The sequence below is a fragment of the Pleurodeles waltl genome, chromosome 10 (genome assembly GCF_031143425.1).
Source record: "Pleurodeles waltl isolate 20211129_DDA chromosome 10, aPleWal1.hap1.20221129, whole genome shotgun sequence".
Classification (NCBI taxonomy): domain Eukaryota; kingdom Metazoa; phylum Chordata; class Amphibia; order Caudata; family Salamandridae; genus Pleurodeles; species Pleurodeles waltl.
The window spans coordinates 17,390,219-17,417,090 of NC_090449.1; the positions used below are offsets into that span (position 1 = coordinate 17,390,219).

Sequence of the window (26,872 nt, forward strand, 5' to 3'; positions counted from 1 at the left end):
ATGAAGCTCAGACAAGGCCCAGGAAGGCTTTGTCCACTCAGGGATACCTTGGGTGGGTCATTGCGATGCAGAAAGTTGAAGAAGACCAAAGGTCCACTTCTATGAGAAGAGGTCTCTGGATGACCAATGCTGCAAGTGTGAACTGACACAGGCTTGAGGCTTATCTCATCAGCTCTCCGTTTGCAGAGGATGCATTTCCCCCTACATTCTTCACCCCATCTTCTAAAGAATTGTGGTAAAGGTTCTACATTTTTGGGCAGTACAATATAACTGAAGGGCAGATTTAACTGCACTTGTTGGAAAGGCACAACAGAGCTTTTGCAGACTTTGATTCCAGAAAATAAAGGATGAAATTTCTATTCAGATCTTACTCACTCGTCCAGCGGACAGCCCAGTAGGGGAAACAGAGCAGGCTAACAAGCAGCATCTACTGTAGGTCTCGGCATCCTGTTCCCCCTGGACTTCACAGCAACCAGGCCAATCAGGATTATTGGCGCGTACGGCTTTAAGAGGAGGTAGGCAGGATGCCTGTAGCAGGCAGAGTGGTCTCCTGTCTCTGCCAACAAGTCACAAAGTTTTGGAAGGCAGCTCAGTCCAATAGGAACTCGGTTATGTGACCAAGAATGTAGGGATTCTATCCTTGATCCAAACCAACCTTCAAGAGCATTTGGCCAAGCCTACAATTTTTTACCATTTTTATAAAAGAAAGTGTTTTTCTTGTGGTGCATTTTCTAAGCTGTCTTTGGCAGGCCTACATCCCTTGTGACCGCGGTGTGATTATCGAATATTAAAAGTTGGTTTAGAAGCAATCCAAGACACCAAGCAAAAATCACTTTAACTGGAGAGTGGCAACAGTCCTCTCCTGTCTCTGTTCTCTCTCTGCCTTTACTTTACACAGGACACTGATGAGCCAGAGAAAGTGTGGAGAGACTTGTTGGCCTTGCAAGTCAATTCAACTGGCTGGAAAGAAATAGTTTGACTACTTGGGTCATCACAGTCACAGGTCAGACTGGGCCAGGTCAGGTGGGACATCCCAGTTAGGACCTAGCCGGAAAGTTAATTTGTATACCGTATTTGAATTGCTCCCAGACAAGCCTTCTTCATTAGGCTGGTTGGCCTAAAGTAACATTTATATTCTCTGATAAAATACAATTTGAGGCAAGAAGTTATCAGTAGTTTGATTATTTTTAATTATAAAGAATACATTCATCCAAATTTAAATTCGGGTCTACGTAGGACCTGCCATCGAAAGATCGACCACTAGTAAATGTATTACCTAGAGCACACGTATATATGCAGTAGGTAGAAGTACATCACAAGTGCAGACAGGGCCCATGATAACCACAGACAAAGCACATGGGTGGAGGGAGCACATTTTTCTCCATGCTGTGTTAAAAGTAGTCCAGGACAGGTGAGATTCTTTTCACTTTATCTCAGTTTTGGAACGCTCAAAGTACATCAAAATATTAAACTGAGATGTGGCTAATGAACAGGGTGAAAAAACACTGCCAAGTGGCTTATGCTGTTTCATGGTCCTCTCTCTCCCTTAGTCGCTCCGCATGGTTCAAAATGTTGTAAAATAGTGAGCAAGGAAGCATTAGGAGGTAGGACCACGCCAATTTAGTAGCAGAACGGCCATGGTCTGCACTCAATGGACGATGGTTCTCCGATAGCCACAGAATGGAAGAACCATCTGACCAGCTCATCAAAAAGGCATTCACGAAGATCAGGGTTTCGGATGTGAATTTTACACTTCTTGCCATGAGAAAGAGGCTAACTGAAGGCATCACTTCCTGCTCAAAGACGTTTACAAGATGTTTGTCATTTCTTTCTCCACTCTTCTAAGAGGCAACAAACTCAGCCCTCCACCACACTACCAAGACCTCCTTACGCCCCTCTGCCTCTCGCACCACATACCGGGCCAGTACAGCCAATGGCCTTTTCTGTCAACCCCCATGTACAGATATCCTAACCCAGAGGTTCCCAACCTGTGGTCCGGGGACCCCTGGGGGTCCACGAAGCCTCCTCAGGGGGTCCACGACTGCTTAGAAAATGAAGTAATATTAACAGATTAGGTCCCCAGCTTTCAGTAATGACTCAGTGGGGGTCCTCAGGTTCCTATAGTTATTCAGTGGGGGTCCCTGGGTTCCTGTAATGATAAAGTGGGGGTCCACAGAAGTCAAAAGGTTGGGAACCACTGTCCTAGCCCTTATCGCTCACCTGTCTGGCCCCAGTATTCTTCATTTGCGCCCACCAATCGCTGCTGGCTCTCCAGGCTGTCCTCCTTACCCTCTTATCACCAGTAATCTCATCGCTTTCCACAGACATCCAACTCTCCTGTGCACCACAGGCTCCTTTTAGGCCAAACTAATGAAACCGTTGAGTAATCACGGTGGTTCTATCCAGCCTCCCTAAATTCTTCAACCATATCCTGCTCACTGGCTCCAGTCCTTACTGCTTTGGCGAGCTGCAGACTTCATCCTACCATGGCCGATGGCTTATCCTCTGCAAACCATCACCTCCTCTCCATACTGCCTTTCCAGTGGCTCCTCATCTGCCAAAAACCAGCATATCCTTACCCAATTTCTGCCAAAAACTTCCTTGTCTCCCTACTCCACTTAAATCTAAAAATACCTCAGTGGCAGGTCTAACAGGCTCGCGTTAGACCATTCGGTGCTGAGTAGCTACACTCCTACCTGGTTCCGTGCCCTCCACTACACTATGGCTGCACTTACCAAATGTCCTCTGTCCTTGACAATTCTCTTCTTGTACCTTCTCTCGATCTCTCAGTAGCTTTTGACCCTCCTCACAGCGCTATGTTAGTCACCTTTTGCTCTCCACACAGTGTGGACTGATACTCCTTGGTTTTCCTCCAAGTAGATGGCCCCATGCAGTGCTTAATTTGTAACTAGAAAGGTGCCGGTGTCCAAAGCCCTCCCCTTAAACATGCGGTTCATGCAATTTAATGTGGAACATGGAATGCTGAGGCAGCGTAATCCTGAAACCATCTCGGGCCTCTTCAATCCAATTACAGCCACTCCCTGCCCTTGCAACTTTCTACTTTCGTCCATTGTGACGCTTTTCCGTTTTTCTCTTCCTCCGTCTTTGCCATATGTGTCTTTTGCTCGCAGTAAATGCTTGATGCAAAAAAACTAAGCCCCGGCCCTCAAAAATAAGTGCCGGTGCTCAGCACCGGAAACAATAACCACAAATTAAGTACTGGCCCATGTCCTCTAAGTCTCTCTCATCTGATTCCCCAACTTCATACGCACAAATTATGTACACTTCATCCCCCGGACAGTGCTTCAGTTGGCTTTGTCTATCTACGCTACGAAAGCAACACCAAGATACATTTTTTCGACTTTCTTCTCTCAATTCTACTCTTGAAGATCAGGCGGCCTTATTGACATCTATCATGAAACAGGCCACAGATGCTAAAATTCCAGCTGAGATCTTCCAAAACCACGTAACTCACGGGCCCACCTTGTCGACAGATTGGAGCAACCTTGCCAAGGTCAGCCGGATATGTGAGGCCGGGGCCTCTACTGCTGCTGGAACTACTGTGTCCTAGGTCCAGCCTCTAGCCGCCTCCTCCTCTCACCTGAAGCTCTGGTGCTCCCTGGAGTTGCGGATCTTGGAGGAGAAGCGGTCGCTCAGCTTCTCCAGGCCGCGCGAGTACTCCAGCTCGATCTCGGCCTTGCGACGAAGAAACTCGGACAGGTCCTGCAGGAGCTGCTGGCGGATGTCCACCTGGGCGTCGAGGCACCTGAGCTGCTCGGCCAGCTGAGTGCGGATCTCTGGGGGCAGAGGGGAGAAGGAGGTCAGGACAGGTGTAGGCTGGGAGAGAGCCCCACACTCAGGCCCATTGCAGCACTGGGGGACAGACAACTGAGCACCACCACAGCAATCAGTAGCATTCGCTCATCCTTCTAACTCTTCAGTCTGCTTCCTGGCAGGGTACCAAGCCTTCTCATATAGTTCATGACATCAGAGTGAACTCACACATCACAACTGTAGTGAAAAAAACACCAGCATTCGTTGCACCCCCTGTTGCCTCATTATCTATGAAGCACAAACCTTAAACCCGGGTGTACATATACTAAAGCTAAAAGAACATTTTAAAAATATGAGGAATTAAAATTTAAAAAGAAGAAAAACCTAAGTACTGAATACTGATATGAGGAATAAAAGATACCATTGAATTATTATTATTATTTTTATTTATTTTTTTAAATCAAGACAGGTAGGTATGTCGAGCCAGCCGGCCGCAAAGTAAATGAAAACAATGCATACATGAGACAAATTAAAAGTGAATATTTAGCACCCTTCGAAAGGAAGATTATTTGGAAAAGAAGCAGCGGAAACTGCACTAGGTGAGAGTTTTGAACAGTTAAATTGACTTCATCACCTTGAAAAAGATGGTGACCCTGACTGACCACTGACAGCCAAACATAGAAAGAGGGCACAGAGCCTAAGTAACTCTTGGCTCTTCACACACCTCCCGCTTCCAGGGCGAGGAGATTCTCCGTTTCATAACCAGAGCCCACACTCCCCTGGGATGGTCGCATGAAGCAAAGAGCCGGGCGATGCGCAGTACTAGACGGAGGCCCCGGCAACATTTAAACTTCACAGGGATAATGTTGTATGACTTCCATCAATACACTGGGGCATATTATACATCATTCAACCATTTACCTGCCTTTACCCCAAATATGCTTCTTCACTTAATTTTCACCCTCATTCTTGATGACGTACATCAAAGCAGCAGTGAATGCTTCCCTCACACACAGAACAGGTATAACACAGCAGAAGCGAATGCTTCCCTCACACAGGTGCATCAAAGCAGCAACGAATGCTTCCCCCCCCAAACACACACACACACACAAGGTACACAACACAGCAAATGCTTCCCACACACACTCAAACAGGTACAACACAGCAGAAGCGAGTGCTTCCCTCACACAGGTGCATCAACGCAGCAGCAAATGCTTCCCACACACACACAAACAGGTACAACAGAGCAGAAGCGAATGCTTCCCTCAGACAGGTATACTGAAGCAGCAATGAATGCTTCCCTCACACACACAAACAGGTACAACAGAGCAGAAGCGAATGCTTCCCTCAGACAGGTATACTGAAGCAGCAATGAATGCTTCCCTCACACACAGAACATGTACATCTCAGCATGGCTAGCTTCCTCCATAGAATTAGCAGGGACCTGTCGGGAGCCCAGACTCATTGGCAGGAGGGTCCCACCTGCCTTCCACAGTCAGGGTGACTGGTGCACGGAGGAGCTTGGGGTCATAGGGGAAACAGTGAGTCCAGGGGAGTTGTTACACAGTTAGCCACACTCACCTTACAGGTGTGTGAAGTGAGGGGGCATGACCTCCGCAGCCAAAACCTCTGTGAGGTAACAAAAAAAGCCGAGGGTCTGCAGGGCACCAGCAGCAGGGAAATGTAGATGCACAAAAATGACCACTATCCCAAGACACCGTAAACCAGGAGATACAACTAATCCTCTGTTCACTAGCTTTGGCCAGTTAGAAGAAGCAATAACTAAGTACAGTGTGACTGCACGACCCATGTGACACAGAACTAACCAGGCCAGCAGCACACTCTAACCAAAGCGCCTGGACTTTGGCTCAGCATTGGGAGCAAGATTTATCAAAGAATTGCCCTGCACTTGGGTCACGCAAGGGCAACACAATCCTTAAGTCAGATTTACCATGGCCCCTTGCATGGCCATGCGTGGCTTGATAAATCTGGAGTAACGCAAGACAAAATAAGTTGCTGCCTTGCGTTACTGTGTGCCGGAAAGCCCATACCTGGGTGGAGCGTGGGTGTTTCACGCATCCACCCATGGATTATTTCCCATGAAATGTGTCAAAATGCTACGCCTACCTAATAGAGGTGCAAGATGGAGAAATATCTTGTTTTCTCATCATTGTTTCCTCTTTCTGAGTGCGCTGCTTGTTGCAGGCATGAGACCCCTGCAGCGGCAGACAAAGGGTGATGATAGGACTGTGGGGTCCCCCTCACAGGCTTGTCAGCACAGCTACTAGCTCTGCAGCAAACACAGAGGGGCAGACTCTAGCAATACGGAGGAGGGTGGAAGCAGCCCGGGAGAGCGTGGGGCAGGAGCTGGGTAGAACATCTGTACAATTAAGACTGCCCTCAGGGAAACATGGGTAATGCTGGGGAACACTCCATGTGCAAATAGGAAAAAACAAGCAATAGCAAACCCAACAGGGCTGACCTTCGCAAGCTGTTGTGATTGTTCTTTTTATTTTTAAGGTATAAATGTGCAATAAAATAACTAAGGCAAACCATGCTGCACCTTTATGTGGAAGCAATATGCTTGCAATTAAAAAAAATGATTTCAAAATAATGTAGACATTCAATAGAATTTTAACAGACCTGTAAGGATGCTTTCTATGCTTCCTACCAGGCAGGCGTACTAAGGGTAGGGAGCAGGGAACCTCTTGTATTTTAATGCACATCACAAAAAAACATGACTGATACAAGCTAAATGTATTACTGGCTTTGAATTACTGTAAACCGAAGACCTAGTTTAAAACACACAATGAGGACTGAAAAATAAATAAGGATAAAGAATGGAAAGAAATAAGCATTGGCAAAGTAAAGCACTGGTCCACCAGCCCTGCCACTAAAGTGCGCTTCTTTTTAGGTCAATGTGTACAACAGGTGTCACTCACAGTGCAAGACAGCCAATGGCTGAAGTGGGCTGACCCACTGCCCCGTGCTGTGAGCTGTGGTGGGCGGAAGCGAAATGTGAATGACAGATAGACAGACTTATGGATGAAGAGCGCTGAACCAAAGTCTGTCTACGGACGAGTATCTGTAGGTCCTTGAATTTATGATTTCCATTACATGACATTGGCAAAAATCTACAGCTGTCTCTAGGCCAGACTTAAAAACGGTAGCAAAGTGCTTTGTCAGACTGAAAAAGGTTTTATAAAATTGTTGATAACACCATGGCATCAGAAGTATTGGCAATGCAGTCAACTCATGAGAAGTATTTGCTAACAGCACGCCTTGGGACCTAACTCAAGAAGTGGGTGTTACAACCAACTTTGGTAAATAGACCTATGGGCGGCTCCATAATGCATGGGGTAGAGTCAAGCCATACTGGAGAGCTGGCTGCCCACTAAAACCTTTTCAAGGAGTGACCCGGGACAAGTGGCACCCTGGCCTCTTTTCATTTTGTTTGTACCTACCGGATCCGTTTTTTGCCACAATATACAGCTTTCCTTCATCCTGCGGTATTATTTGTGTCAGCAACTGGATCGGGGACTGATTCCTTTTCATCAACTCTAGCAAGGGAATATCAATGTCCTTTGTGCAAAGTCCAACAGTAGAACTATGTGAATTTTCTGTTTACTTAAGTCAAAACAAAAGTTAGGATATTCACAATGAAGGCAGTGAAAAAAAAGTGGTATTGTGCATAAGAATATAATCAGGCGGTAAAGGATTACCAATATCTGGAAATCCAACTCAACCACAGATTAAATTGTTCTTGGGATGTTCCTAATCTGAAGCGCAAAGAATGATCTGCGAAGGAGCTCTCCAGAGACTTAACAGGATGGACAGGAAGGAGCAATTAGAAAGTCAATTACAAGAAAAAACTGAGTCTATTCTTACAACTGCACCCCAGGATTTCTGGACAAAAATAACTCAAACTTGAATGTAACCAGTTCCAATGGCATCCAGGCTCTCCTGTCACTACGAAACTCACCACACAAGCTAAATTGTGGCAATATTTAAATTAATGTTCCCATTATTAGATGAAAGATCAATGCTCTATTTAATATCCTGTCTTATAGTCAGACCAGATTTTGTCAAATGTTTGATTGGTAAGAATATCTGGGCTTGTGTACCTACTCCTAAGAAGTTGGTAATAGGCTGAAAATGGAGAACAAGGAATTGCTCTGTGGAGGAGGTATGTCTTATGTTACGCAGATTTGTAGAGAGCGCTATCACCCGGGAGGGTATCCTGGCACTGAGTGGGTGAGAGTCCAGGCACACCCAGGGCCTAGTGGGACCACTCGGAAAGCCAGGTCTTCAGCTTCTTGCGGAATTCAAGTAGTCAGGAGGAAGATCTGATGTTTAGCAGGCGGTCACACCATCCTTTAAGACCAAGGCAGGAGCACAAAGGTTAGAGCAGCAGACCCTGAGGCAGAGATCTGGCCCGGGACCAGGGTTCAATTCCCACCTCAGCGGGTCTTGGGCTTAATTCCTTTGGACCAGATAATTCTCACCTCAGTGCCTAATCTAATTAATGGGTCCCACTCTGTAACTCTGGGCAATAGCTTGCTTAATCTCCACAACGCACCCTCACAGCGCCTTGGATGCCTGGCTTCACCCTGGGGCTGTCCAGGAGTGGGTCCCTCATAGGGAAAAGCCAGGAGGGGTTCCACAGCAGTATGCCTACAGCGCCTGGAGACCCTAACAGGTGAGTAGTGCACTATACAAGTGCAAAGTTTACAGGGTGTTTTTTTTTATTTTATTTTTTACAGAAGGGTCCAACACCACATCTGGATTTCTGTATGCATGGGAAGGGTGCTGGAAGGACATGGCATTTCAGCAAACAAAAACAAAATCAGAAGAAAACTTCAGAAAGTGGAATCTTAGATTTGAAAAACATCTGGGTCCATCATGGACTCCTATTTTTCAGAGGACACTGATTTAAATTCAAGCCTCGAATTAAGCCTGTGTTACTTTCCAAGCTGCCACTGGAAGGTTTAACAGGAAGGTTCATGGCCAAATATACTGCTGAATGACGGTAAATGTCATTTATAGAGGGGCAGGTGGAACTGTGCGACATAGGACTCGGAAGGCGCCAGCAGGCCTTTACCCCAACACAGGTCATACACCACCGACAAGACAATTAATTAGTTGGAAGAAGTATTTATTTATATACTTTTGTTTAAGATCAAAACACCATTAATCAAAATTATGCAAATCATCTTATGCAAATTACTCTATTAAACAGGTCACTGCAAATCCTCAATATACACGGATATATGTACATTTTTACATTTTTGTAACCACACATTTTGACAGGATCCCTTCCTGTCCTGAACCTCCTTTGGACCACACAGGGACTGGTCGTCACCTGTATCCCTGGGGGGGCGGTACCCCTGCTTCCTCTGTTCCTTGCCCCCATGCTCAGGGTTCCGCCCCCTCTCCAAACACCAATCAGCCAAGGGGTGTACCGGGGCGGCCCAGGGCATGAGCCCCGTGACCACCAATGTTCCCTGTAAGGTGGGCGCACGCGCGCCCGCGCATGATGCCTTTCCCTACCGCGCACACACATTTGGAAAGCGCGCACATTTCAAAAGCAAGCAGCGCGAAAATACGCTCTCTTTCCAGCAGAGCAGGACCAGAGGAGAAATCACTGTGAATAAGGTTTGTGGTTTCTCAGGGCCTCAGAGTTACAGCAGATCACGGAGTTTAGCTTCATCTCCTGGAGGGCATTGGGCAGCCTTAAGGGCAATAAATCATGCTTATCAGCAGGCTGGCTGGTTTATACAGCTGGCTTGCTAGATAAAATGTTAGTTGGAACAACAAGTAAAACGTTTCTCTTTAAATCAGTGCCATCTTCTTTATGGGAATGCATTTGAAAGTGCAAACATCAGGATGGTGGCCAGCTGTCCCTGGGGATCACGAATTGCGACAAGTCTTCTTAGTATTCATTATAATAAAGTTCCCCGATCTTCACATGCTGCAATATTGCTAAGTGTGGATGATGGTCTACATTTTGTTAGGCTAGTATAGGATGCTTATTGGAAGTTCTGTGAAAAAACGCCATACCAGAAAACTAAAACAAGATTTTAAAAAATATCAAACATTGCGCTATCAGTGATTGTTGGAGTGCAGGTGATTCCTAGCTTGTTAAAAAGACAAAACTTTCTTTTCTTTGAACAGTGTAGTAAGGGAAATTTTCAGCACGAGACCAAATGAAGTGGAAATGAAGGATTGCATAGTAAGCAAAAGAACAAGGAAAAGAGGATAACGGAGTTGGTGATTATGAAATTAGAGTTACAGACAAATCCCTGTAATTAACAAAAACACAAAAGGAGGACCCTCTTCAGAATACAAGCTGACAAAGTGTTTAAAAATGTAATGGCATTTAACGTCATGTGTGGTCATCTAGAATATGATGCCACTTCCGCTATCCCAATCTGGAAAAGTCTTCATAAGGAGAAGCGGATGATGTCTCTCCATTCTTACAATGTCACTCATGCTTTATTTCCCTGGTTGTGTTTTACCTCTTCTGCTTGCAATAACTTGTGCACAGTTGTTAAGATGGCACAGCAATTGTTTACTTTCTTAAAGACTCTGGCGCCCTCAAGGCTTGGACCGTATGATTTAAAGACTATAAATAACAGGTCATGTACTGGGGGTGGGCCACCAGGTCACAAAACTACCTCAATGCCCTATTACATGGAGCAATGTTTATAAAAATATCCCTTTTTTGCTTTAGTGGTAAAACAAAGCTATAAAGGGGCAAATGCCAAAGATCTTGGTAGTTATGCACTGTGCTCGTGTGAATGGTCAATTTCTTGGCGCACATATCCCTGGCTGCAGCGCACAGAGACCTTACACTGCCACACACAGTGGAAAAAAAATTAGAGGGAACATTGGTGACCACCCCAGTGATTTGGGCTCCCTACCCCCAATCTGGTGTGTCCATCCGCAGGTTGAGTCCAGGACTTCAGGATCCTATCTCTGGTGTTATACCGGGGCCCCCCTTGGGGTCCCCTCTGTTGTTTCAGGTTACTTTAGTCTCTCTTCTTCCGCCTAATATAAGGAGAGGGTGGGTGGGTCAAGATGGAGCCTGAACGTCAGGGCCGCCGCGCCAACAAGAAGAAGGCCAAGCCTTCTGTGGTGGCGCTTTTAAGCCCCCCACTGGCTTGTGGCGGCCCAGACCGGTTCGGCCCGACGTTACCCTCACTGGAGGTACTTCTGCTCCCACGCCTCGCGAGGCGTGCGAGCGGACACCTCGGCCAGCCCGTGCACAACTAGTGCGAGGGTTCCGCCCCGGCGTCCCTGACCCCCAAGGGGTCGCTTTTCCATATTCTGTGCTCCCACTCGCAGCACTGTAGAAAAGCGCCTTTCTTCGGGGACCAGACTTCAGGGAGCGCAGCTGTCGCACAGCAAGGGCAGCTACTGCAATCTGCTTCCCAGACACTCGTAAGCCGATGATCGGTAGATTATCTGTATTTATTTAATTAGCAATTAAACAATTAAACCGACTGCCGGCTCAGCAGCTGCACTGTGGGCTGGATCTCTCTGAAATCTCCTCTAGTGTAAAATAATTCACTCGTTAACGCGTGTTTCTTATGACAGAATAATCCCTGCTCAATGATTAATTCTACCTACTGTGAGGTGGGAGCAGTTGGCTTTGTGTATGTTTTACGTCCTTTTTATTTACGTCTGTTGCACCCTTTTGTGATTCTCTGTATACTTCTAGGCACTGCTGGGAATGTTTTGATAAATGTCAACACTGAAGATGCCCTTGGCCCTGCGACCGACGGACACTAGAGACCCGCATTATGAAGCCATTTTATTGACAGAATGAAAGCAGGGGAGTGATGCACGCCCCTCACGCGCCCGCCGGCACTCAGTCGCTGTCTGTTGTGCTGAGGAGGGGCTGTGCTGCGTTACAGGCTGTCGCTGTCTTGTCTTCTTTCAGGCACTAATCACACGCACACTGGATGCACAGGGTCCTGGTGAACACGTGCACTCACACCTATCATGCTGGTGCTGTACTGCTGCTAGAGGCAGCCTTCACACCACCTTCTGTGAGCTACGTTAACTACTTGTCCACACCTACTGTAGAGTAGAGGCCACCCTCCCCTCCATGCACAGAGTCCTGGTAGTAGTGAGCACGTGCGATCACACCTATCATACTGGTGCTGTACTGCTGCTAGAGGCAGCCTTCACACCACCTTCTGTGAGCTACATGTTAACTATTTGTCCGCACCTACTGCAGACGTCACCCTCCCCTCCACACTCCATGCACAGAGTCCTAGTAGTAGTGAGCACGCGCAATCACACCTATGATAGCGCCTGGAGTCCTTGCCAAGGACATCCGAGCGCTATAATAGATGTGATCTTGCGCCTGAAATAGCTGAGGAAAGGCCTGACAGAATGTAATGAAGCTGGGGGTGGGGGGGAGGGGAGGTAAATGCACATTGGGAGGGCGCTGGCGATGACAGGGCAGGAAGGGGGCCCAGAGGGGATGTGGGGCGGGCTCTGATGCCACTTGTCAGGCCCGCTTAATGTCCCGCCATTTCTCTCCCGCCTCAGCGCCAGGCTGCTGTCATGCAGGGCTGACCCGGGCATGCAGGGGGCACGTGGGGGCTGGCTGCCAACATAACGCCCGGGTGGTCATTGTGACAAATAGGTGCCGAAGGGGGCGGCATGCAGAGTGTAAAACCAAATTGCTCCAGTTTTATTCCTCTGCACAATCCTAATTTAGAGGGATTTCTGCTCTTCAGGGCAGGCTGCAAGCCTCAGACCTGCAAGACCTATTGTTCAACTTCTTTAAAATATAATATAGTGAGCTTTGGCTCCATCCAGGGGACTAAACCCCTCTCGCCTCATGTTATTCACTCATTGGTGCATCATTCCGCCTTCGGTGGAATGCTTGTATAAGGGACTATTTTACACCCCAAAAATGTCTGAATCGGCGCACAGGCTATGCCCCAGAGATGCTGGCACTTCACGGGGTGGTGTAAAGGTGAACCCTCGGCCTCACACAGCGTGCTGCGTCACCTTTCTGTGGCTTCCTCTCCGAATATTCTGCTATTACATCAGAAAACGTCACACAACAACAAACATACCTGCAGCAAATCAGGCCCATTGGTTTTGCCAGTGATTGTTAGCAGCACTGAATAAATAAATAACAACGATTTTGCTGTGAAACATTAGAATTGAAAAGGTTTCAGCTCTGAAAACACCAGGAAGTTAAATACACATTGCTAAGGCCTGTGAAAGGGGAAGTGGTCTGTTAAGGGTCACAACCACCATGTTCTGCCCTTCACACATCACAATCCTCTTCCTCGGCCTTTTCACTCTGTGCCTTGCGCCCCCCCCCCCCCCCTCACCATGCCTCCCTCACAAACACGCCCCACTCTCTCCTCAGCTGCAAATATAGCACTTGTGCTCCCTCTGGCACTCAGTGTGCCAACAGCTGCCTGTGCCTTCCTCACACATTCACACGAAATGTAAATTACGTGACCTGCTCTGTGCACTCTATGGCAGTGGCTTACAACATGTGGTCCAGGGACCCCGGGGGTCTGCGAAGCCTACTCAGGGGGTCCGCGACTGCTGACAAAGCTCCTTAATATTAACAGATCAATAACATGTGTATGACTAAACAAAAAAGGTGCAATTAAACACATTTAAAATGTTCTGTACATGTGAAGGAATGTAAAATTATAGATTAAAAATGAAGTTGGCACCCTCAGACTGGTATATGGCAGCAGAGCGGGCATCACATAATATAACACGGATGATGTCAGGCCTTAAGTGAATTTAGAAAAGCACAAACTTCCCCATTAAAATTAAAATGTAGTAAACGTATATTGCTGGCTGCCTTGTCCTGGCACTGGCTGCCCTATCCTGGCTGCTCAATCATGGGACTGGATCTGTTCTCCCATCGATGGCTGCCCTAACCTGGCACTGGCTGCCTTATCCAGGCACTGGATGCCCTATCCTGGCACTGCCTCTGTTCTCCCATCGATGGCTGTCCTATCCAGGCACTGGATGCCCTATCCGGAATGCCCAGTCCTGGCACTGGCTGCCCTATCCTGGCTGCCCAATCCTGGCACTGGCTGCCCTATCCGGAATGCCCAGTCCTGGCACTGGCTGCCCTATCCTGGCTGCTCAATCATGGGACTGGATCTGTTCTCCCATCGATGGCTTCCCTATCCTGGCACTGGCTCTTTTCTCCCATCGATGGCTGCTCTATCCTGGCATTGGCTGCTCTATCTTGGCATTGGCTGCCCTATCCTGGCATTGGCTGCCCTATCCTGGCTGCCTAATCCTGGCACTGGCTGCCCTGGCTCTCCTCTCCCATAGATGGCTGCCCTATCCCGTCTCTGCCTGCCCTATCCTGGCTGCCCAATCCTGACTCTGGCTGCCCTATCCTGGCACTGCCTGTGCCCTTCTGTCAGTACCCGTCCTATCCTGGCACTGGCTGTCCAATCCTGGCACTGGCTCTGCTCTCCCATAGATGACTGCCCTAATCTGGCACTGGCTGCCCGGTCCTGGCATTGGATGCCCTATCCTTGCACTGGCTGTGCACATTTGTCAGTGCCCTTCCTATCCTGGCACTGGCTCTAGAGTTTTTTGCAGTAAATACACATAACCTCAAAAGGTGTTATAGATCTGAAGATTGTCAAACATGGGGTTTAATTAACTCACCTGCTTCTCACTGATGCTCTAACACCCCCCCCCCCCCCAAACCTCCCACCCCCTTAAACCACCCCTAGTATCACATCGCGTCACTGGGATGGAGATTACAGGGACATCTCCGGCTCACACCGCCCCAACCCTACTGACCAAGCTGCTTGTCTGCAGATCCCTCATGGTGTCCTGCTCGGAGGGGAGACAGGCCCTGAAAGATTGGGGGGGTGGAGCATGCACTACTCTTTAGCACTGTAGTCACAGATAGGGGTGAGGTGAAACACCCGGAAACAATCCACACATCAAAAAACTGACAATAATGTGTTAACTTCAAAAAGAAAAGGTCTTTATTTACGAGTGAGTAAAGTGTTCAATACTAGAACTAGAGACACTCAGTGACGACCAGACGTGCCCGGTAACTTCTGGACCAGAGTTCCTGCTACACGTGTATTTACAGCTCCACGGAGGTACCAGAGGTTTATCTAACAATGTACCTCACGGCCCAGGGGATCCCCGAGAGCGTGCCTGCCCTCGTGGTACCCTGTGGATAAAACCAAAGACTGAAATTACTGGAGGCTCTTCACAGGAAAAAAGGCGCTTCTTGGGGTTTCAGATGTGCTGCTTTTGTGATGAATCCCAGGAATATGCTCCAAAGGTGCCCTAGTGGACCCATCACCCAAACCAACAAGAAGCCACCATTCTCGGTGCATAATCATTTGGGTTCTGGGAATCCCGGTAATAGCCGAAGGGGCAAGGGGTCAGCCATGCCCGTGGGATTGATGGGCATGGCTACTGGAGTCCAGGTATAGTAACCACGGGCTGCGTCAGATGGTAGGGTAGAGGGAAGACAGGCTTCCAGTGCACCCTATATGACACTTTTGGGACAGGTCTTAGGGGGTCATTATGAACACGGCGGGAAACTCCCCCCGTGTTCACTCTGGCGGTCTTTTCATAGACCTCCAGCACCCTTGAGACCCCGCCGGACGTATAGTGGACATTCTGCTGGGCCGGCGGCCAGCAGAATGCAAGGCCGGGACATTGCTGACGGCTCCACATGGAGCGGTCATCAATGCCGCTCTGCAGCGGGTGTAGCAGCACCCGTCGTGCAGATCACTGCCCATGCCAAGTGCCTTTCCCTACAAGGGTTCTTTATCCGCATGGCAGAGCTGCCCTGACGGATAAAGTATTCCGCCATAGTCAGACTGCCTGTCCCTGTGTTCATAATATGGCAGTTCAGACCGCCATGCCGATGGCGGTATTTTCCGCCACCGCCGGCAAGGCGGTCTGAACCGCCATGTTCATTATGAGGGCCTTAGTGTGTGGGCTTGACTGCCCGGTCACAAATTCAACCTTTCCGTCCAGGCAATGACCCAAACTTTTGACCACAGTGGTACCAGCAGTCCCTCCTAGCATGCAGGGTTGCAGCAATATTATCAGTCTCTGCGCAGACTCTTCCAATGCAATCACCCACACCGCAGTGGCCCCTTGTGGCACACGGGGTCGCCAATAAAGGACACAAGTCTCAACTTTCTAGGCCCAGTAAATTAAACGATGGCCCCCTCTAGCGTACGGAGTCCTGCAACGGGGCGGTGCGCGCCTGGTGCTTCTCACACAGAGCACCTTACACGGCTCAAATCATGGCGGCTTCTGGCATACTGAGGTTGCCAGACTGTTCCTGAACACGGGTAATGGTCTGATCGCTGCACAGCCATTCTCGCTCAGGGACTCCTTTCAACGGAGCTCCCTATTGGACCTCGCTCCCCACAGCGCTTTCTTCTTCCTTACAGCAATCACTGGTCTTGGCAAGGCAGCAGGCACTGGTGCTCCAGGGCAGGTGGTCTTTGTTCCCTGGGTGGTGTCTCATCGCCCAGCAGGGAGATCTAGCAGGCCTGGGCCCCTAGTCTTGCCCACAGACAGGAGTCTTGCAGAGCACACGGGTCCGATTCCTTGGCAGATGACAAAGTTTGGGGACTCAACCTCCCTTTCTTATAGTCCTCTTCCAGGCACCAGAATGTGATTCTGGGTCGGAGTCGGTCTGAGTCTTTGATGTTTTATGCTGGGGTTCTGCTGCTTTTGAAGTGTTCACTTCTCTTCCCCTTCAAAAGATGTCAGTCATAGCAGACAAGACTACAAAGCTAATTGACCCACAACACTATTCATGGGTGTGACCAGAGGTCACACCTGGATGTCACCCACAGTGATATGTGCATCAAAAGGTTCATCCGTGCTCCAGGCCCTATTCTTACTGATGCCCATTTCAACCCCATCTCCTTCCTGAGATGTGTCCTGGCTCCATACTGGTGATTTATTCAGTGCTTAATTTGTAAATAAAAACGTGCCGGTGCCCAAGCCCTCCTCTCAAATAGAAGGTTGCTGCAATTAAATGTGTGTGTACAGAATACTGAGGCAGTGTAAACCTGAAGCCATCTCTGGCCTTTTTAATACATTTACAGCCACTCTCTGCCCACTCAGCTCACTCTTGCAGCTTTCGGTTTTCTCCCTTTGTGAAGCTTTTTTATTTTTCTCTTTGCTCCGTCTTTTGCTCGCAGTAAATACTTGAGGCAGAAGAATAAGTGCCGGCGCTCAAAAATAAGTGCCGGTCCCCTGCAACGGAAACCACCAGCTCAAATTAAGCACTGGATCTATCACTGCATCAAAGAACAGTCTTTTCAAGGGTGAAGAGAGTCCCTTTCCTTCTTTCCTTAACTGTGTGTCCCAGCTGACAGGACTGCAGCAATCCTTGGGGGCATTTCTCCACTCCTCCCGTCTTCAACACGCAGATCTGGGCTTCCCAAGATGGAAGGTAAGGTCCTCCATGTAATGTCCCAGGGCAGGCACGCTTGCACTCAGTGTACATTCACAGCACGCTATTATTATCCAGCACTGTTGTCTCCGTGCAGAGTGCCATTACAGACGCACATTAACTCACCACCCACATTCAGTCTGCGCACACTGTTCAGTACTGTAGCTTTTCTGTACTGTACCAGGGAGTGCTATTTACAAACACACGCTGCCAGTACACACACTCATCATGTGCGCGCACTGCACAACACGTCGCCCGTCAAGTATTGTACTTCACGCAAGCACACATACACCCAGCACATGCTTTCCTTGCACACACACTGCACAGCACTACACCTCACATGTAAAGTATTCCTCTTAGACATATATACACCCAGTACACGTATTGGCCACACATGCCCTGCACAGTACTGTTCTATCCCAGAACTGTACCCTTGCCAGGCACACATTCAACCAACGCAGAGTCACTACTCCTGCGCTGCACAGCTCTCCACGTCTACCTAAGCACACAGCAGCGGACTGTTTATAGAGATGAGTGAGCCTATAGGCCTCACTCCAGTGACACAGGGCAACAAGCATTCGCAATATAATCAGTCTCACATTTGCGGGAGTTTGAGCTATTTGAGTTGTAGATGACAAAGCCTTTTACCCATATGTATTGGTTTGGGGTGTAGTGGGTGTATGGGGTGTGGAGTGGAATTATGTGGGGTGGATTGGAATTGTTAGCTGTGGAATTGTGCGGCGTGGAATTATGTGGTGTGGAGTGGATTTGTGTTCTTGTTTAGTTATTAAAATGGGTGTGAATGGCTCACCACAATCTTGCAAGGCAAGGCTAATGCCACTAAGAAAAGCCAGTCATGGACGAAGGAGGTGGGTACGACAGAAACAAATTAATTTTCAGCAGCAATTGGATCAATTACTTAATGCAAAACACATTTTTCCATAAACATGACAAAAATGTTCTGAAAAGACGATGCTGTGATTCCTTGGGGGAAAAGTTATCATGTTGTGCCAATCACATAGTCGAAGTGGGCTTTTAAAATCTATTCTACCTCTACTTGGGGGAGAGTTAAAATTTTATATTAGAAACACCATGACTCTTTGATGACAGGTGCAAGCGTAAAATTCAAAGATAAATGTAACTAGGACAAAACAGAACAAGATGTCACGTAATTTCATTTACATTGAGTGGGAGAAATGTTTAGCTTCAATAACATAACTAATACCAACAGAAATGTGAAGAAGGCACAACCGCGTACACTGACCAACATTCTGTCCAAAGAGGTATATATGTATCTCAGAATCACAGTTTCAGATTGATAGTGCAAACGTTTTTAAATAAGTATCATTACAGCTCAGTGGGATGTTCCTTCTACTGGTTTGCCCGCAGCTCAAACGCCCAGCAGAGCACCAGACCCACTCACGGATATGCGCTGTGCATCTTTAAGACACGTCCAGTAAGATAAGCAAGTTATGTGTTTGACCTCCACTGCTGAAAACTCAGAAGTCTAAAGTCCTCGAAAACTGAAAAGGACCCACCTCCTTCAGTGAATGACAACATGCACACAGGTGTGTGCTGCAGAGACACGCTGCCTCTCTGTCAAGGTCTTAAACTTGGATGCACTCAGATCTGCGTAATGGCCTTTCCCCCGTAGGGTCCCTTTCATGGATGAAGAATGGGTTCGGACTAATCCGTCATTGATGGAAAGGAGAACGCCCATGACAACCCTCTTAGCAGCACACTGAAGAATGCACCGAGGCGACAAACACAGCAATGCAGCTCGGCAGGTTACTCTTAGGAATCAAATGCACAGCAATGCACCCGAGTTAAAACACTATCCGACTGACCACAGATTCCATATAACCGCCCATGTGTTTACACCAGAATACTTGACTGAGGCTGGTGGGGCTGGATCTGAAACTTAACGACCAAAAGCTACTGTCAGAACAGAAGAGTGTTTGCCAAAACTTCTTCGCTTCTACAAAAGCACAGACTGAAAAGTTACAGCAATAAGCAATGATAAAAAAATAAAGAAAAAGCAATGTACAGAGTTACAAAGGTAGCAGGCAGTGTCACAAGAAGAAGCATTTAATTAGGGTAATGCAGAAGAGGGTGGGCAATGCAAGGCTACCTCTATACCCAAGAAGCCGGACACCGATGATCCGTACAAAAGGGCCCTCTATAGCGCAGTCGCTGAATGACAGCTTTCATGTGGGAGGAAGGCGCTAATTTATTACCCATTGCACAGGTATTTTCTGGATACTTTGCAAGCATGCTTTTGGGAGATGTAGAACCTGTGAAAGACCGCACTGTATGTCTTTGAGAGGAATGTAGAAACACATGTAATACAAGCTTGCAGAGTCAGAGCCTGCAGTGAGTGGAAGCAGTTAGTGATGTATTCTGTAACACAGTACAACCCAGGTGGCTTAAGTCTGTTCAAAGCACTAAATGCTGTAAAATCACGGCCGGCCAGCTTTGAGTCTTGGCATCGGCACAACATCCCGTGACCCGGAGTAAATCACATAATTGCATGAGGCTTAAACAATAACAAATGTGTCTCTGTGCCTAAATCAATAATAATAATACAAAGCGTAAAAGAAAAAAAGACGATCGTAAACCGATGCTGTAAAATTGCATGGATGGCCAGGTTTGAGTCCTGGCTACGGCTCAACATCCTGCGATTGTGAGTAAATCACCTAATCGCCTGTGGCTTAAACAAAATGAAAAATACAACTGAATGTAACAAACGTGGCTCCGTGCCTCTGGCAAATGCTGATACAATTTTAAAAATATGCGGATCAGAATTAAAAGAACAATGCAGATACAAGCACTATGCAATCGTTGCTGAAGCCAACATTGCGAACACACGGCTAGTCTAAACAAGCCTAAAGAAAAAAATGAGTGCACTGAAAAAGACATAAATAAACAAAGATTAAAGGGACATGTAACAGGGGCAGTAGCCATTTAGTGAAAAACAAACTTAAAGGCGGGATGAGTAAAGCTTATGCCCCACTAAAAAAGAAGGGATTTCCAAACAGCAGAAAAAAGAACCATCGACAATGGTGGGCGTGTTTGAAGCCCATAGAGGAGATACAGCATGTCTCAAAGAGAGAGCCCATGTGCTGCCTGGGCGAGGCCTAAAAAGGTCCTGTTCACGGATCAGTACACAGTATGTTGCCATCACCACCCTTGTGCTGCTTCTTAACTCCTGGTGAAGGCAGCAGCCGTCCACCACTATGAGGGCAGCGCTTTAAGCGCCCCTCCCAGTCCAACAAACCACAATCTGTGAGACAGGCCTATGTCATGATGCACACGCATGCTCCGGGCAGGGCTACAAGTCTCCAACCATGCAGAGGACTTTTCCCTCCCAACTCCAGCTATAATGATATCATCTCTCGAATGGACACTCCGTTTAAAAGCCCCAGTGGGGTGGATGGAAGTAGGCAGAGAGCCAACATGCATGCAACCACACACACACGTGCACGCACACGATTTAGCACCCCCCACCCCCCTTTCACATTTGTGCAGTTTGACTGAGAACATGAAAGCACATTCATGCCCTGAGAGAGTGAGGGAAGCCCAGCCCCCCTGATCTTGCTCCGAGGTCTCTTAAGTACGACTCCTGCGGGGGTGGAGGTGGGGGGCGTTCACCCCTGACCCGTGATTAATAGGTCCGCAGCTTTCAGTTCACAAAGTGCTCCTCTGACAGGAGATTCTCTGTCAGGAGACAGCCGGAGGTCACTGGAGGAGGGAGGGCTGCTGTCTGGGAGGAGTGAGAGAGCATCTCACAGAGACCACGGGGGAGGGAACAGCTGGGGTACAGGGGTCTAAACTACCTCACTTGTGTCAGTCTGAACGAGGGGCTGTAGTACACATTTCAGTCAATTGTTTACCTATCTTCGTCAGAAATATTTTATTCAATTATTAACAAACCTTAATTCACTGTCACCTGGTGCTTTTGAATATTCCCTTTTAATTCGGCCTATAATATAATATATAGAGCAATTACTGTTTCTTTTTTCATAGATTGTGAGATGGTTATCACCGCATTAAAATGCTCTCGGGGAAATTGTCTTTAACGATTTTGTAATTTTATGGATTTGCAATGCACGTTTAAACGTTTTTAAATCAATTTAAAAAGCAGGCGAGAGGAAAAGAATAAAGAAAATAAGAGGAAGAAACTCGAATGGAGAAAACAAAAGAGGCTGAAAGTAGGCGGGAGAGAGGAAGAGATAGACAGACAAGAGACTCTGGAAGGGAGAGAGGAATGGAGAAGACAGACAGAAAAGTCCCATTTATTTGGATCACATTCAGTGTATAGAGAGCTTCTGGCCAGGCAATGCACAGATTCATTCAAACATAAACACAAAGGGGGTCATTCTGACCCTGGCGGTAATTACCGCCATGGCGGAGGTCGGCGGTAGCACCGCCAACAGGCTGGCGGTGCACCGCTGGGCATTCTGACCGCGGCGGTTCAGCCGCAGCCAGAAACGGAGTCGGCGGTGTACCGCCGACTTCCCGCTGCCCTTGAGAATCCTCCATGGCGGCGGAGCGCGCTCCGCCGCCATGGGGATTCTGACACCCCCTACCGCCATCCTGTTCCTGGCGGGTCTCCCGCCAGGAACAGGATGGCGGTAGGGGGTGCCGCAGGGCCCCTGGGGGCCCCTGCAGTGCCCATGCCAACGGCATGGGCACTGCAGGGGCCCCCGTAAGAGGGCCCCACAAAGAATTTCAGTGTCTGCTTTGCAGACACTGAAATTTGTGACGGGTGCAACTGCACCCGTCGCACCTTCCCACTCCGCCGGCTCCATTCTGAGCCGGCGTCCTCGTGGTAAGGGTGTTTCCCGCTGGGCTGGCGGGCGGACTTTCGGCGGTCGCCCGCCAGCCCAGTGGGAAACCCAGAATGACCGCCGCGGTCTTTTGACCGCGGTACGGTCTTCTGGTGGTTCCCGCTTGGCGGGCGGCTACCGCCGCCCTCCAAGCTTAGAATCACCCCCAAAGTCTGCACAGGTCACTAGGGGGCAGGAATCGAAGGTGGGCTCAGAAGTAGTTCCTAGATAAGGGAAGCACACGTGAAGAGTGGAGACAGGAGGGACAGACAGAGGGACAGGATTCAGATGTGCAGGGACACGGGGGGGGGTCAGGGTGGTCACTGCTGGGTGACAAGCTGTGGCTCTGGCCTGAACTCTGCACCTGGCGTGATGTAATGCATTATTTGGTCTCTGTTTTCCCTAAGCTGCTCCTCATAGAAGGGGCCTCTTCACCCACCACAGAGGTACAAACAGTTGTGACCTTTCATCATATGGCGCTCAGCAGGCACCCAGTGGTCTGGAAAAGATACGGCAGGCTGCACATCTCCTAAAGGACCGGTCTCCCCTGGAGCTCAGGGACCACAGTCCCGCCCTTCACCATAACAAACCAGGAAGACCAATCAGCAGCCCTTCTCAGCCAGGAGCCCAATCGGATTTCTGTGGGGCGTTGTCTGCTCTGCCCCACCGAGTGTCAGGATTTCCGCACACTCTGCTCCAGGGAGTCGCAATACACTTCCAGAGTCTGGGAAAACACTCTCCCCATCTCCCACACACGGACAGGCCAAGCGCTTCCCAACCATAGGCCATGGGCCTCCGTTACTGTGGTTCCCTTATACATACGAGGCAGGCACCAAACTGGGCCACACACACACGTGTCATACATGTGGATGTTAGCTCTAGTACCTTCGGTACCTGCGGTTCCTGTGCTGGTCCACAGAAACAACCTAGAGTGCGATTCAGTAACACAAAATATTCATCTGTCTGCACACTGACGAGATGCTCCCAGCAAGTGCCAAGTAACCCATTTGTAGCGAGTGGGTGAAACCACCTTTAATACAAATACCGAAGGAAGATTGTTAAACTGACACTTTTTCCCCAGCTCTCTGTGTACAGAGTACAGACCCTCTACCAAGCTTGGGATACTCTACACAATGTTTAAAAGTGCTGTCCTTGGTTTGCATACAGCAGGGTCGGGTTATTAATGTTTAAATGATGTGTACACTCTGACTACCAAGAGTGTGTCTGCCCAGGACTCGAAGCACTATGTAGAAAGTTGCTTCTTTCTACAGCATACATCTTAAGGTTACTGGCTATCTCAGAAAACCTTCGCCCACTAAACACCTAAAACCTTGTATATAAAACAGAACTTGATTTAATCTGGATGATTCCAGTTCTTCCCTTCTTCAGAGTGACTCTCTCCTGACCTTCAATCCTCTACATGTCACCGGTTTCTGAGTAGGCCTCCTCTCGGTCACATGGCCGTCTGTCTGAATCTCTCTTTTAATTCTACAAAAGGATGAACCTCATTTCATAGATGTAGGAAAGTACCATCTTGCCTGGCATGTTACCCCCATTTTTCACTGTATATATGTTGTTTTAGTTGTATGTGTCACTGGGACCCTGGTAACCCAGGGCCCCAGTGCTCATAAGTGTGCCTGAATGTGTTACCTGTGTAGTGACTAACTGTCTCACTGAGGCTCTGCTAATCAGAACCTCAGTGGTTATGCTCTCTCATTTCTTTCCAAATTGTCACTGACAGGCTAGTGACCATTTTTACCAATTTACATTGGCTTACTGGAACACCCTTATAATTCCCTAGTATATGGTACTGAGGTACCCAGGGTATTGGGGTTCCAGGAGATCCCTATGGGCTGCAGCATTTCTTTTGCCACCCATGGGGAGCTCTGACAATTCTTACACAGGCCTGCCACTGCAGCCTGAGTGAAATAACGTCCACGTTATTTCACAGCCATTTTACACTGCACTTAAGTAACTTATAAGTCACCTATATGTCTAACCTTTACCTGGTAAAGGTTAGGTGCAAAGTTACTTAGTGTGAGGGCACCCTGGCACTAGCCAAGGTGCCCCCACATTGTTCAGAGCCAATTCCCTGAACTTTGTGAGTGCGGGGACACCATTACACGCGTGCACTACATATAGGTCACTACCTATATGTAGCTTCACAATGGTAACTCCGAATATGGCCATGTAACATGTCTATGATCATGGAATTGCCCCCTCTATGCCATCCTGGCATAGTTGGCACAATCCCATGATCCCAGTGGTCTGTAGCACAGACCCTGGTACTGCCAAACTGCCCTTCCTGGGGTTTCACTGCAGCTGCTGCCAACCCCTCAGACAGGCAGCTGCCCTCCTGGGGTCCAGCCAGGCCTGGCCCAGGATGGCAGAACAAAGAACTTCCTCTGAGAGAGGGTGTGACACCCTCTCCCTTTGGAAAATGGTGTGAAGGCAGGGGAGGAGTAGCCTCCCCCAGCCTCTGGAAATGCTTTGTTGGGCACAGATGTGCCCAATTCTGCATAAGCCAGTCTACACCGGTTCAGGGACCCCTTAGCCCCTGCTCTGGCGCGAAACTGGACAAAGGAAAGGGGAGTGACCACTCCCCTGACCTGCACCTCCCCTGGGAGGTGTCCAGAGCTCCTCCAGTGTGCTCCAGACCTCTGCCATCTTGGAAACAGAGGTGCTGCTGGCACACTGGACTGCTCTGAGTGGCCAGTGCCACCAGGTGACGTCAGAGACTCCTTGTGATAGGCTCCTTCAGGTGTTGCTAGCCTATCCTCTCTCCTAGGTAGCCAAACCCTCTTTTCTGGCTATTTAGGGTCTCTGTCTCTGGGGAAACTTTAGATAACGAATGCATGAGCTCAGCCGAGTTCCTCTGCATCTCTCTCTTCACCTTCTGATAAGGAATCGACTGCTGACCGCACTGGAAGCCTGCAAACCTGCAACATAGTAGCAAAGACGACTACTGCAACTCTGTAACGCTGATCCTGCCGCCTTCTCGACTGTTTTCCTGCTTGTGCATGCTGTGGGGGTAGTCTGCCTCCTCTCTGCACCAGAAGCTCCGAAGAAATCTCCTGTGGGTCGACGGAATCTTCCCCCTGCAACCGCAGGCACCAAAAAGCTGCATTACCGGTCCCTTGGGTCTCCTCTCAGCACGACGAGCGAGGTCCCTCGAATCCAGCGACTCTGTCCAAGTGACCCCCACAGTCCAGTGACTCTTCAGCCCAAGTTTGGTGGAGGTAAGTCCTTGCCTCACCTCGCTGGGCTGCATTGCTGGGAACCGCGACTTTGCAGCTACTCCGGCCCCTGTGCACTTCCGGCGGAAATCCTTCGTGCACAGCCAAGCCTGGGTCCACGGCACTCTAACCTGCATTGCACGACTTTCTAAGTTGGTCTCCGGCGACGTGAGGCTCCTTTGTGCAACTTCGGCGAGCACTGTTTCACGCATCCCCGTAGTGCCTGTTTCTGGCACTTCTCCGGGTGCTACCTGCTTCAGTGAGGGCTCTTTGTCTTGCTCGACGTCCCCTCTCTCTTCAGGTCCAATTTGCGACCTCCTGGTCCCTCCTGGGCCCCGGCAGCGTCCAAAAACACCAAACGCACGATTTGCGACTAGCAAGGCTTGTTGGCGTCCTTCCGGCGGGAAAACACTTCTGCACGACTCTCCAAGGCGAGAGGGATCCGTCCACCAAAGGGGAAGTCTCTAGCCCTTTTCGTTCCTGCAGAAACCTCAGCTTCTTCTGTCCAGTCGAAGCTTCTTTGCACCCGCAGCTGGCATTTCCTGGGCATCTGCCCATCTCCGACTTGCTTGTGACTTTTGGACTTGGTCCCCTTGTTCCACAGGTACCCTAGATTGGAAATCCACAGTTGTTGCATTGCTGGTTTGTGTCTTTCCTGCATTATTCCTCTAACACGACTACTTTGTCCTTAGGGGAACTTTAGTGCACTTTGCACTCACTTTTCAGGGTCTTGGGGAGGGTTATTTTTCTAAATCTCACTATTTTTTAATAGTCCCAGCGACCCTCTACAAGGTCACATAGGTTTGGGGTCCATTCGTGGTTCGCATTCCACTTTTGGAGTATATGGTTTGTGTTGCCCCTATCCCTATGTGTCTCCATTGCATCCTATTGTAACTATACATTGTTTGCACTGTTTTCTAAGACTATACTGCATATTTTTGCTATTGTGTATATATATCTTGTGTATATTTCCTATCCTCTCACTGAGGGTACACTCTAAGATACTTTGGCATATTGTCATAAAAATAAAGTACCTTTATTTTTAGTATAACTGTGTATTGTGTTTTCTTATGATATTGTGCATATGACACTAAGTGGTACTGTAGTAGCTTCACACGTCTCCTAGTTCAGCCTAAGCTGCTCTGCTAAGCTACCATTATCTATCAGCCTAAGCTGCTAGACACCCTATACACTAATAAGGGATAACTGGGCCTGGTGCAAGGTGCAAGTACCCCTTGGTACTCACTACAAGCCAGTCCAGCCTCCTACAATAGATCACAGCAGCTCGTTCCATTTCCCTCCAACCTAACAATACTTAACCTAGCCTTCTCTGGCTAATTATGTCACCAACCATTCGCCTGAAACCACATAGCCCCACAAATCAACACACCTAACTGCTATCAATTTTAATCTACTACAAAAAGACTGGAGTAAATGCCTGGAATGGTCTGTTTCTTCTTGAACACCTGAGTAATCCCAGTAATCAATAACAATAAACCTTGGACCAGGCTTCTCCGACGAGTAGCTCGCAAGCTACTGGTAGCTCTTCAGCCTCCTCTAAGTAG

At 48.5% G+C, this 26,872-nt stretch overlaps 1 protein-coding gene across 4 annotated transcripts in view; it reads right to left on the reverse strand.

Annotated features, from left to right (window-relative positions):
- ARHGAP4 (Rho GTPase activating protein 4) overlaps window positions 1–26,872 on the reverse strand; it is a 190,082-nt gene that overhangs the window by 99,908 nt on the left and 63,302 nt on the right. For all 4 annotated transcript variants that reach the window (XM_069209438.1, XM_069209437.1, XM_069209436.1 and 1 more), the window contains exon 2: window positions 3,602–3,797. In XM_069209438.1, coding sequence (XP_069065539.1) covers window positions 3,602–3,797 — 196 coding nt within the window. The remainder of the gene's footprint in view (window positions 1–3,601; window positions 3,798–26,872) is intronic.